This window comes from Myiozetetes cayanensis, unplaced genomic scaffold (assembly GCF_022539395.1).
Source record: "Myiozetetes cayanensis isolate MyiCay16 unplaced genomic scaffold, myiCay2020 scf52, whole genome shotgun sequence".
Taxonomy (NCBI): Eukaryota; Metazoa; Chordata; class Aves; order Passeriformes; family Tyrannidae; genus Myiozetetes; species Myiozetetes cayanensis.
Genome location: NW_026087765.1, coordinates 70,202 through 82,584, shown reverse-complemented (window position 1 = coordinate 82,584; position 12,383 = coordinate 70,202). Strand labels below are relative to the sequence as shown.

Here is a 12,383-nt window from a genome sequence, read left to right as displayed (position 1 = left end):
ACCCCCGCCCGCCCCCTGCGGATCCCTTACCCCGCCCGCCCTCCCCAGGCAGCGGCCGGGGACCCCCCATCCTTGCCCCGCTCTGTACCCAGAGCCCGCGCCGGGGCCCGGGACAGCCCAGTGCCTCCAGCCGCCCTTGGGCCCTCACAGTCCCTGCCGCTCACGCAGTGACACGCTCAGGACACACGGACACGAAGAGAACACGGTCCTGGTGCAGCCCAGCTCTCCCCGCAGCACCCGGCCCTAGGGCCGCCGGGGGACCTCTTGGGCTTGGGGGCCCTGGGACAGGCCCGGGGGGCTCTGGGTGAGTGGCAGCCCGGCGGGCAGGGGCTGGGGGTGCATGGGGTGTCCCCACTCTGGCCAGGCACCGCTCACCTGAGAGGGCTCTGCCGGGTCTCGCCAGGCTTTGGGCTCTAGGGCAAACCCTGGGCTGGGCTCCCTTCATCCCCTGGGTCCCTCCAGCACTGCTGGCCACCTGCAGCCCTCTGCAGCCCCCTCCCCTTGGTGCCACAGCCAAGGGGGTCCCTGTCCCACTGCCACAACAGGACAGCACCTATCTACAGCGGGGATGCCCCAGGGGTGCCCGCCACCATGCGTTCACATTATGTCATCCAGGAGATTGGGGCTGGCCACCCAGTCGAGGGTGCGCGGCTCAGAGGCCGCCATGATCATGCACATGAACTGTTTGCCCGTCCTCTTGTCAATAGGGTAGATGGTGGTGGGGGTGAAGCGCTTGTTGCTTTCCACGAAGTCGCAGAGCTGCTCGTAGACAGCGGGGAACTCGTGGCGCAGGAAGACGCCGCGGATGCGCAGCTCCCGCTGGATGTTGATGAAGCAGATCTCCCGTGCCTTCCGGCCCTCCTCCCCCTCCTTGTCGATGTCTGCCGTGCCAGGCGGTGGTGTCAGGATCAATGTCTCCATGTCCCGCTCCTTCTTCAGGATCTTCTTCTCGGGGCTGGAGGAGGCTAAGGCCACCTTGGCGTATTTCCTGACCGTTGGCACCTGTGTCTTGGGTGATGGCCTCTCCGGCACTTTCTGGGTGACGGCCACGGTTACATTCAGCAGGAAACATTCGTTGGGGTCGTACTGGTTGCCCGTCTCCCGCAGCTCCCGGGCGTAGTCCCCCAGGTTGTCCGAGTAGCTGTCCAGCTCCCGCAGGGACAGGTAGGTGGGGGACATCAGCAGGCTCTCCAGCCCAAACTGGAGGAAGTTCTCGGCCGAGCCAGCATTGGGGAAGCCAAGGAAGAGGACGCCGCGGCCGCGGGAGAGGTATCCGACCTTGGCAATGCGCGAGAAGGCCTTGTGCACCTCGGCGTTCTCCCGGCAGAACTGCAGGACGTGGCGGCAGACGCTGCCCACCCGCCCGTAGACGCAGCTCGCCTTGTGCGTGTCCCAGTCCTCGCGCCGGCAGTGCCGGGAGCAGTAGTAGGTGTAGCAGCTGTGGCACGATTTGAAGTAGAGGCAGGCGTTGAACATGGTCTCCGTGCGCCGGCACTTGGCGTTGGAGCACATCATCATGTCGTCCTCCTCTGCGCTCAGGTCGGGAGAGCAGTTCTCTGGAGACTTCTCGAAGGGGCCGGCGGCCGGCGGGGTGGGCGGGGGCCGTGGGGCGCCGGCGCGGGAGCTGGGGCCCGGCTGCTCCTTCGTGGGTCGGGGTCCCTCGGGCACAGTGGGGGGGACCCGCCTGCCCTCACCCCGCCGGGGGGGCCCCGGGGCGCTACTGCTCAGGAGCTGCTTGAGCTGCTCGGCGAGGCTGTCCCTGTCCCCGGCGCGGTGGCCTGGCGCTGGCTTGTAGTCGATGACGAGGTCGGTTATCAGCTCGTCCAGCTGCTCCAGGCTGCGCTGGCGCCCTGAGCCACTCTCCCTGGGACCGGGCTGCGGGGCGCAGGGCACGGCGTAGGGCCCACGCTCCTGTCCCGCGTCCAGCATGTCCCAGCTGGCCGAGCGCCTGTCGCTGCGGCCCATCCCGTCGGCGCGGATGTCGTTATCAGTGATGGTGATCTCCGGCGTGACGTACCAGGAGCGGCCCGGGGGCCCGCGGCTGCCGTCGGCGTGCACCCGCTCGAGGATGGAGCTCTCGGAGAGGGACAGGGCGGCGTAGCGCTTGGGCGAGCTCGACAGGTTGATCACCACGGGCTGCCGGCGCTCCTCGGGGGATAAGGCACGGTGCTGCTCCTGGGCGAGCAGGTTCTCATAGCTGCGCCCGCGCTGCAGGGCCTCCTCCCTGCGTGCCGCCGGCGCCAGGATGTTATCCCAGGATTTGGAGTAATGCTGCGTCTCCCGGCCCAGCCGCGGCGGGGTCACGCCGTAGCTGGTGTGCCAGGAGGAGAACATGGCCTCGCGCCCGGCCGGCTGCGGGGTGAAGCGCGACACTTGCAGGGTCTGGTAGGGCAGCGCGGCCCGCTCGGGGCAGTACCAGTCCCCGAAGTGCAGGGGCTGTGCGCTGCGGGGTGGGGGGCACGTCCGCGACAGCACCTCCCGCTCCCGGTACTTCCCGTAGTCCTCGGCATAGAATAGGCGGGCAGAGGACCCGAGGGCCGGGTATGTCCGAGCATCCTCGGCGTAGAGGGTTTTGACAGGGGTCCCGCGCGGGGCATAGAAACGGGGCTCATCCCCGTAGAAGGCGCGGGCAGGCGCCTCCTGCACTGGATAACCCCGCGCCTCCTCCACGTACAACGTCCGGGGCGGCATCGTGTGGACGGCAGCCTTGGCCGGGTCCTCGGCGTAGAAGGGCTGAGGCACGGCGTGGCGGCCGGGGTAGGGGTAGCTGGCGTAGCCGGAGCTACGGAGGGGCATGGCGGGGCTGGGGCACCGTGCAGCCTCCTCCGCGTAGAAGAACTTGGCGGGGGCGCCGGCGGCTGAGAAGGTCATGCAGCCCCTGTCGGGGTACTCCCTGAATTCCCGTGAGGCCGGCACCGGCACCGTCTGGTACGCCAGAACCCGGGGATCCGCCTCGTAGTACTCAGCGGGGTAGGGCAGGAGCGGGGCGTCCCCGCTGTAGGAGTCGCTGGGGGTGGGTGTGCGGGATGCGGACGCCTGCCGGCTCCCCGGCACGGCCAGGCTGCGGACGGAGCCGGGGGCGCGGGGCCAGCGTGTGGGCTCCGGGCGGTTCTGGGCTGCCCGCTGGCTGCGCGCTGTGTGCACCAGCACCGCCTCGTCCGGCTTGATGTCCACCCGGCACTTGACGTGTGGGCTGGCGCCCACCTTGGCCCCCGGCCCCTCCTCGTAGCAGTTGCTGCCCAGGCAGAGCGGCGAGATGCGGCTGACGCTGCTACGCTGCGGCTGCAGCTTGATGGGGTGAACCTCGTTGGCCAGCACCCGCAGCGGCACCGGGCCCTCGCGGCGCGGCGAGGGGTCAGCGCGGGAGGGCTCCCGTGCCACTCGCAGCACCTCCCGCCCGCGCCGGGCCGGCGGTGGCGATGCCGCCACGGTAATGGGCACCGCGGTGAAGGTGGACTTCACCCGTGGGGCGCTCTTGGAGCGGGCGCGGCGCTTCGGCTCACTCCGAGGCGCGGGGGCTCTGCCGACATAAGGGTCCTGCTTCGGTGGCACCCGCCTGCCCGGCGGCCCCGGCGTGGGCTCAGGCGTGCCGGGTCGCGGGCACGGGCGCTCCATGGCCGGGGGGGTCCCCAGCTCTTCCAGCGACTCGAGGAAGTCAAAACTCCTGCAGTGGCGCTTGTTGAAGGGCTGCGGCTCGCGGGACAGGGATGAGGACATGGAGGCGTCACATTGTGCCACGGGCTGACAGATAATGGAATCCCCAGGGGCTGCAGTGGCCACCTTGATGTCTTGGTACACTGTGGACACCAGGATGTCAGGTGGGTCTGTTCGTGTCATCTTAAAAGCAGCTCTTCTCCCACCTGTCAAACGGCCTCAGAGGACGATCACCCGCCCTGCAAGAGAACACATGAGGCGCCTCAATCCTGGCAGGACCTCAGATCAATCCCACGGCTCCTGGCTCAGGGCAGGAGGTTGGCCACCTCTTCAGAAATGAGGGTTTGGGGGCATCCTAGCCTCCACTGCTGCTGTTAATAGTCAGATCTCAGGTGGGGGAAGAAGCTGGCAAAAATCTTCAGATCCAGGGTGCAAATCATGAAGTGGCTGGCAGGCTACACATGGGGCCAACCGGGCAGCTCTGGGTGCCAGCTCAGTGCAGGGAGAGGACATGGGGCACCGTGCCCTGTTCCTAGGCCATAGGTCACAGGGACTGTCTTGCAGCATCACAAGAATCAGAAGCTCTGAGCAGGGCAGGGGGGACTTACTGCCAGGGCTTTCCTTAGGGAGTGTGTGCCCAGCCCTGGTGTGAGCAGCTGAGTGGTGAGGGGTCTCCTGGGACTGTGCACCCATGTCCCAGCACCAGCACTGTAGGCAGGAGCATGGCCTAGGAATGGGCACCATGACCACCCACCAAGGTAGCTGGGAAGCCCCCCAGCCTGGGGCTGTCTGGGGTGCAGGAACTGTACCTCCTCACCCCTCCGTGATGGCTGCACCCACTGTGGCCCACAGATGGGTGGATGTGTAGGGTGGCCACAGTCCTGGCTGCTTGGAGACGCATCGCTCCCTGGGGCTTCCATGGGTGGCACTGGGGGTGGCAGAGGTGCCCTAACCCACATGTCGGAAGTAACTCTTCCATTGCCTCCCTGTGCCAGAAGGGCTGTGCTGGCTCGGTGCCCACTGGCTTTGTCCTCTCCATGTCCCGTGGCTGTGACATGGCCCCAAGGCTGCAGAGTGAGTGGGACGGTGGCTCCAGCTCCCATGGGACACAAGGTCTGACACCCACCATGTGCCAGCACCCTGCATCCCACTGCTCCAGGATGATGCTGTTGGGTGGCCAGGGTGTGCAGAGTCCCCAGCCACAGTGTGACACAGCTGTGTGACAATGGGGACATCAGCACAAACTCCCCAGAGCGAGCTGGGGGGGCAGAGGAGGGGAGCCTGCAGGACCATGTTGGTGTTGGCACTGATCTTCTCCACCAGCCCCTCCAGAGTTGCTGTGTCCTGCGACCAACACTGAGGGACATGCACGGGTTTTGTCCACAGTGTGGACCCTCAGCTGGCTGTCACCTCACCATGTGCTCTGAGCATTGCTTGTGGTCACCATAGACCCGAGAGCACTGGTGGATACTGGCTGCTCCACAATGCACTAAAGGTGGGTGGCAAAGGCCACCAAAGGGTACTTGGCTTTAAAGAGCAGCAGAGGACCACAGGGAAGGGGTATCTTGCAGGAAAGGAATTGACTTTATTTGTGAAGAAGCATCGACTATGCAGAGATGGGGAGGGGGACCTGGGTTCCCCCTCATTACCCACCTCAAAGCCGGGGGTTGTGGATGCTGGAGCTGAGGTGAAGTCAGTGGGGTTGGGGTGTCTGTCCATGGCATGGGTTGGGGAGAACGGGATGCCAGGAGGATGGAAGTGGGGGTCCCATTGTCTCCCACTGGGGCTAGAAGGGCAGGTTTGCTCCCAAAGCGGTGGCCCAGCATCGGTCCCTCTGCATAACAGTGTGTGGGCGCTGGGCTGGGTCGGGGCAGACAGCACATCACGCTGCAGCCATGCTGACAGTGGTGTTGGGAAGCCCTTCCCCATGGTGTCTGGGTGGCTGGTGAGCAGGGAACTATAACCCAGGGTCCTACCTGGTCCAGCAGCAGCAGGGAGGGGGTGGGTGGGCTGAGGTGGCGGCTCCATCCCAGCACTGCAAAATAAACAAGGCACGTGAGGGTCCTGGGGCACCCCCGGCAGTGCTGCGGGGCCTGCTGCCGGGGCCGTGGATACCTTGGGGGCACATGGAACACCCTGAGAGACCCCTGCAGCCACAGCCCCGCTGAACCGAACCCAGCGAGGCCACTGTGCACATCCCTGTGCATCGGGGACGTGGGCGCTGTGTCCCACGGTCACTAGTGTGTCCCCCACCCACCCAGCAGCACCCGTCGCCCATGGAGCTGCAGGGTTTCCATGGTTTCGCCAAATTATTCCTCCTCTGCGAGGACAGCGTGGGTGAGGACAGCGTGGGTGTGTGAGGAGGCTGCCTGGGGGGGCTGGGGCTCCACAGCAGTGCAGAGATAGCAGAGCTCCTTGCACAGCCACGGGCACGCTCTGACCATCGTGGGGGACAGAGCTGGGATGGCCCCACAGTGTTGCCAGTACCACTGCACTCCCACACCCACTCGCCTCTGACACTGAGTCCCCTCCGCAGTGAGAGGGTTTTGCATCCCTTCTGCTCTCCAACCCCCCCTGCTCATGGGCATCCCTGTTCACCCCCAGCACTGTGCACTTTCAGCAGGCAGCAGCCTGCCTGCTCGGGGTTCCCACCCTCTGTCATCCTGTGGATGCTGACACTGGCCATCAAAAATTTCAGAGGAGCTGCTGTCCACGGAGTGGGTGGGAGCCACCCCCGTGGGGTCCTGCCCTTGCGTGACAGCACAAGGGGGCCGGGAGCGACCCCGGCTGCCAGAGGGACCTGCAGGAGGCTGCTGGGAACTGGGTTGCTGCCTGCACATGCCACGTGTGGGCTGCGGGGGGTGTGCAGGGGTGGGGTGCAGTGCCCCCTGCCAGCGCACCCCACACTGCCTGAGCACTCCCTGTGCACCCCATGCTCACGGTGGGTGCTGCCTGGGCTGCCCCTGCCAGGGCACTGCCTGCACTTTCTGAAGTGAGCATGCTGACAGGGCACTACCCACACACTGCCCGCGCTGCCTTTGCCCTGGCCTGAGCTGCCTGTGCACACTGCCCTGCCAGTGACTGCCCCACAGCCTGCCCATGCTGTCCTGGGCACTGCCAGGGCACTGCCTACTCACTGACTGTCCTGCACGTGGCAGGGGCTGCTGCCTGCACACCCTGCTCTGGGGCACTGCCACAGGTGCAGGTCAGGGCCCTGTGCACGCTGTCTGCACACTGCCTGGGCATTGCTGCCCACCCTGCCTGCTTGCTGCCCACACACAGCCTGCTGAGCAGGCAGCAGTGCTGCCCAGGGCACTGCAGCAGCTATGCTGCCTGCACTCTGCCTGCACATGCAGAGAGCACTGAGCATGCAGCACTCCCCCACCCCGCAGCAGCCCCAGCACACACTGCACTGCACCGGGCCCACTGCCTGCACAGGGCCCCGTGGGCACGGCCAGCAGCACCTCCACTACCCCCAGCACCACCCTGAGCGCTGCCCCGAGCACACCAGTGGCACCTGTGTCTGCACATGCAGCCAGGGCAGCAACTTGCAGCCGCTGCAACCACGCTACTCGAGCAGATGATGCTGGAGGTCCCACCAGCAGCTGCTGTGGGGGCAGTGCCTGTGTGTGCTGTGCTCTGGCACTGCCAGCACCGCTGCGCACAGGCCTGTGTGCCGGGTGTGTGCCAACAGGGCACCGACGGCCGCCGCTGCCTGGGCACTGCCCGCCCCGAGAGCTGGAGCTGGCACAGCCCGTGGTGAGGTAGCGGCCCCGTGTACATGGCAAATAGACATTTCCCCTGTGCCGCCCCTAGGACACCCCTGACACACACACAGTGCCTGCCCTGCACATCACGCAGCCCCTCCACACAGCCCTGTGACCCCCAGCCCTGTGCCCCCGCCTGTGCAGCCTGTGTGCCCCGGGCACTGCCACATCGTCCCTTGCCCGCCCGGAGCCCCCCAGGCACACATGGCTGCCCAGCCCCCCCACCCCTGCCCGTGCCTCCGCAAGGGCTCATCCTGCCGGGGGGCAGCAGCACCCCCAGCCCAGGAGGGTACCTATCCAGGGTGGTGTGAGCAGCACCGCGGAGTGCAGGGGACGCCCTGACTCCTAGCCCCTCTAGTCCCCCACCCTGGAGGGCATCCGCAAACGGGCACGGCCGGGCGGCGGGGGGGGCTGCGAGCACCCTGGGGGAGGGGCAATCACAGGGCCAGGGCTGGGTGGAGGGTGCGTGGGGCGGCCCCCGGGGGGAGCGGACCTGTCCCAGGCACTGCCGCAGACCCCGGGGCGGTGACCCCGGGCACCCCCACCCCGCTGCGCACCGGCACCGGGCCCGCTGGGCCCCGCAGGGTGATGAGCCGGGCACCGGGGGGAGATGGCTCGGCCCGGGCACTGCGGCGGGATGGGATGCGGATGGAGATGAGGATGGGATTGGGGATGGGATAGGATAGGGATGGGAATGGGATGGGAATGAGGCACACGAGAGGATTACGGGGATACGGGTGCGATGGGGTGGGATGACTCGGCTCGGGAGCGCGGGATGGGGATGGTCCCCGGGGGACTGGGTGGGGGGGTGGAGAGGGCACAGGGGGATGGGAGGGGGATATGGGGCACAGTAGGATGGTATGGGGAGAATGAGGGGAGCCGGGGGGTTGGGATGGCCCGTGAGGATCTCGGGAGGATGGGATGGGAATGTTGAACACGGGAGAGTGAAGCGGGAGGATGGGATGTGATGCAATGCGATGATCCGTGGAGCCACGAGGGGATAGTCCTGTCGGAGCCCCCGGGGGATACAGCAAACCTCAGCCCCCTGCCCGGGACCCCCTTACCTGCTCCACGCCCGCCGCCCCGGCAGCCCCCGCTGCCTCCGCGCTAGGCTGGGGATGCCGCCGCTCGGGAGGCCATGGCCCGGCTCCGCCCGATCTGGCTCGGCTCGGCAGGGCACGGCTCGGCCCGACGCTCCGCCGCCGCTTGTTTTGCCATAAATATGGCAGGCGGAGTTACCAGCGGGGCCGGCACCGGCACCGGAGCCTCCCCCGGCGCCGCCCCCGGACCGATCCCCATCCTCATCCCCGGTCCCACGCCCGGCTCCGCTCTACCCTGGTCCTATCTGCGGCCCTGCCCTCTCTCCTCGAAGCATCCCTGGGATCGCCCGGGCAGGGTCTAGGGGAGCCGGTGCCATCCCTCAGGGGGTCCCCTGCACCATGGGTGCGGGACCGCCGGTGCCCCTGGGCACCAGAGATTTGCAGAGGGGATCAGCCCCATATCGTGTTCAGACATCCCACGGCCCGTGCAGGCCCTTCCCCTTGCACTGGCAGCCCCCCAGTTCCATCAGCCCCCGCAGGGCCAGCACCCCTCAGTGCCAGCATCACTCCAGTGCCAGCAGCCCCCCAGTTTCAGCAGTCCCCCAGTACTGGCAGCCCCACTGGCCTGTCCTGCCTGACCTTGGCCCATCACCGTGGCCCTGTGCAGCCGGGGCCAACTGGGCAGGGAAATCCCCTGCTAATCTCCTCCATGGAGTGGCCTCATTTTCCCAGAGGCTCCGGGGCTGTCACTGCCAGAGCCCGCGGGGATGCACAGGGATGGAGATGGGCAGAGGTTGCACAGAACAGCTCCCAGCACACCCTGGCCCAAGCGGCTCCCAGGACAGCACTGCCCCCACGCCACAGCTCTGCCTCAGTTTCCCCATCTCCCACTGCCTTGAGCCACCCTCTGCTGCCCACAGCCCCTCGGGCAGCCCTGGCACTTGTGGGTGCCCCGGCACGGGCATGGCCCTGAGGACCTGCCAGGAACTGCCGTGGCTCTGAGCCCTGATCCAAGGCAGGTGCACCCTTGGATTTACTTGATTCAAAATCCCTGTAGTCAAGACCCTTTCCTCCCTCCACTGCAGCAACACAAACATCCTTCCACCATCTCTGGTGCCTGCACCAGGCAGAGCTGTGCTGGGGGGCCTTCCGTGGGCTGGTGCTGCTGTGATTCCTGCAGGAATGCCCCTGGTGCTCCCTGGGAACTGTGGGCACTGCTGAGCCCCCTGGGACCAGCAGCACATGCCCTGTCTGGGGCTGGGCTGAGCTCCACAAACTCACTGCACTCATGAGTGAGACAAGAGCTGGGAAGAGGAGCAGGGAGCAGGGTCCACCTGTCCCTGCTGCACACACTGGGCCAAGAGACCACCGAGGCCCCCTGTGCCATGCTCAGACGGGCCCCATCACCCCCCCATTGCTCCCATTTTCCTCTGTGCAGGACACAGGGCTCTGGCTGCTGGTCTGGCCGCTCCTGCTGCCCCCGGCTTCCTGCCCCCGCAGCCCCTGCCGTGCTGCTCCATCTGCTCCCGCCGGCTGCCGCCCTGTGCCAGCCTCCCGCCAGGGCCGAGCACAGCGGCACAGCGACACGGCCGCTGATGCACACAGGAGCACCAACGGGCTCTGCATCCCTTGTGGGTGCCATCGCCCGAGGGATGCAGGAGCCCGTCCCCGTGGGAAAGCAGGGTTCCCCAGCATGGAGGAGGATCTGCCAGGTGGGCACAGCAACACCTGCCCTGAGGGCATCCCCTGTAGTGCCATCCTCTGTCCATGCAGCTGTGGCCCCCCTAGCACCTGTGGGGATTAAGGTCACCTGTCCAGAGCTCTGTGCTTTGGAGCAACCACAGCTCCAAAATCAGGGGACAAACTGGCTGGACCGTGTCCCCCAAGTCCCATGGCAGGGGACAACGGGACCATCTGCTCCCCCTGTGAGGCTGCTATTCCAGGCTGCAAAGTGCTGAGGGATCCAAATGGACCACGGGCATGTCTCCATGCACCGGACATGGCAGCGCCATGGCATGTGGGATGGGGCTGTGGACACCTCCTCCTCCTCCTCCCCTCCTCCTCCTCCTTCACCTCCTCCACTTCCTCCTCATCTTCCTCCTTCCTGAGCCAGTGGCAGCCTGGGGGACAGGGGAAGGGGAAGATCCTATAGAGGAGGTTGGAGCTGAGGGCTGTGGCTGTGCTGGCTGCTCAGAGCTGTCACCTTCCCCGAGCACTGGGCCACACTGCTGCTTTGGGCTGTGGCACCCTGGGCACCCCATCTGGGGCACACAGTTGGGGGCACAGCTCCAGCCCAGCCCCCCGGGTGCTGAGAATGGTTGAGAGGCTGGGAGGCGGAGGGATCTGCCCCTCACCTTGTGCCCACTGCCTGCAGGGGTGGCAGCCCCTCAGATGGAGGGGATCCCCTTGGCACAGCCATGTGGGCAGCAGGGGTGGGCCTGTCCCTTAGCCCTGTGCAGAGGATGGGAGTGTTGGGCCCTGCCGTGGCTGGGCGGGTCCAGGCTTGTTCCTGGCTGATATTCCAGGGACCCTGTCCTGCCGGGAAGGGACACACGAGTGGCCAGAGGGATCACACGAGCCAGGGCTTGTTTCTGCAATCCTACAAGGAAAAGGCCAGCCATATGCCTGTCCCCAGCAGGAGCAGCTCCTGTCGCTGTGCGTGGAGTGTGTGGCTGGGCTGCCCTGCCCTGGCGTGTTCTTAGGGCGAGGAGCAGCCGGGCTGGGCCCGTGTGGGGGCAAACCCCCCTTTCTGCAGGGTCTCTGCCTCCTCGGTGCTGGGTCCTCCCCCCAAGCCCCACAGGGAGCAGAGCCACAATGCACTGTGTCCCTGTGGCTCAGTTTCCCCAGCAGCCCTGGCAGTGTGTCCCTCATCAGTGTGTCTGCATGTGACAGACTCAATTCTGCCAGGCTCTGTCCAGGGGGAAACTGAGGCACGGAGGAACAATGTGCCCACAGGTCACCTGTGTGGGTCTGTGGTGACGCTGGGCACTCGGCCAGACCTAAAGCAGGGCAGATCTCAACTTGGCAGGGACGTGGGGGGCTCACATCTGTCCTACACAGCTGCAAGGCTGGGTGGGGGTGTCTCACCATCCCTCCCCAGGGACCAGCTGGGGCCATGCCAAGAGCTCAGTGTGAGATCTGAGGCTCACCTGGTTCAGGACATCAGATCCCTGATCCAGCCCCCTTGGAGCAACTCAGAGCACGAAGGGCACACCCAACACAGGGACCTCCATGCCTGCCCCAGGGATGCTGACCCTGGGAGGGCCAGCAGGGTGCCAGAGGCCAGTCCCCAAACCTGCTGGGGAGGGCTCTTCTGGCCCCAATTATTGTGTCACACCAGGGAACATGTGGTCAGGAACAGGGACAGGGAGGCTGGTGGGGACCACAGGGACATGGGGAGGACAGTTCTGACTGGGTCAGCATAGGGCAATTTTGAAGCTCTAGAAAGACCTTTCTGAGCATTTGCAAAACACTGTACCCCTCTGTCAGGAGAGTCAGAGCCGCACTGGGAGGGAGGTCCAGGCAGGAGGAGGTGGGCAGTGAGGGGAGGTTTTCCCTGGGATCCCTGTGGCAGCAGCACCCACTCCAGCAGGGATGGAGGCCCTCCAGACACTGACCCCAGCTGTAGCACCAGCTGCCCCTGGGCAGGTGACCCTGTCACCTCTGTGTGGCAGCTGTGGCGGAACAGAAGGTCAGACTCTGGCCAGGAAGGGCTGACAGAACAGAGAGGTGGAGCCCCTCTGCTCTGGAAACAGGCTGAGACAGCTGGAGCTTTTCAACCGGGACAAAAGAAGGCTCCAGGGAGACCTGAGAGCCCCTTCCAGTGCCTAAAGGGGCTCCAAGAAAGCTGGAGAGGGACTTTGGACAAGGGGTTGGAGGTTCGGGACAAGCGGGAATGGCCTTAAGCTGAAGGAGGGCAGGG

At 66.1% G+C, this 12,383-nt stretch overlaps 1 protein-coding gene across 2 annotated transcripts; it reads right to left on the bottom strand.

Annotated features, from left to right (window-relative positions):
- Nucleotides 1–63: 63 nt before the first annotated feature.
- On the bottom strand, nt 64–8,656 carry AJM1 (apical junction component 1 homolog). Of its 2 annotated transcripts, XM_050334279.1 has the most exons (3): nt 8,486–8,655; nt 5,631–5,689; nt 64–3,893 (listed from the first exon to the last, which is right to left on the bottom strand). In XM_050334279.1, exon 3 carries the CDS (start codon nt 3,835–3,837, stop codon nt 598–600), a length of 3,240 nt encoding a protein of 1,079 aa, XP_050190236.1. In that variant the 5' UTR covers nt 3,838–3,893; nt 5,631–5,689; nt 8,486–8,655; the 3' UTR covers nt 64–597. The 2 variants fall into 2 exon arrangements, with proteins under 2 accessions (XP_050190236.1, XP_050190237.1); XM_050334280.1 differs by lacking the exon at nt 5,631–5,689 and having other exon boundaries at nt 8,486–8,656.
- Nucleotides 8,657–12,383: the final 3,727 nt, after the last annotated feature.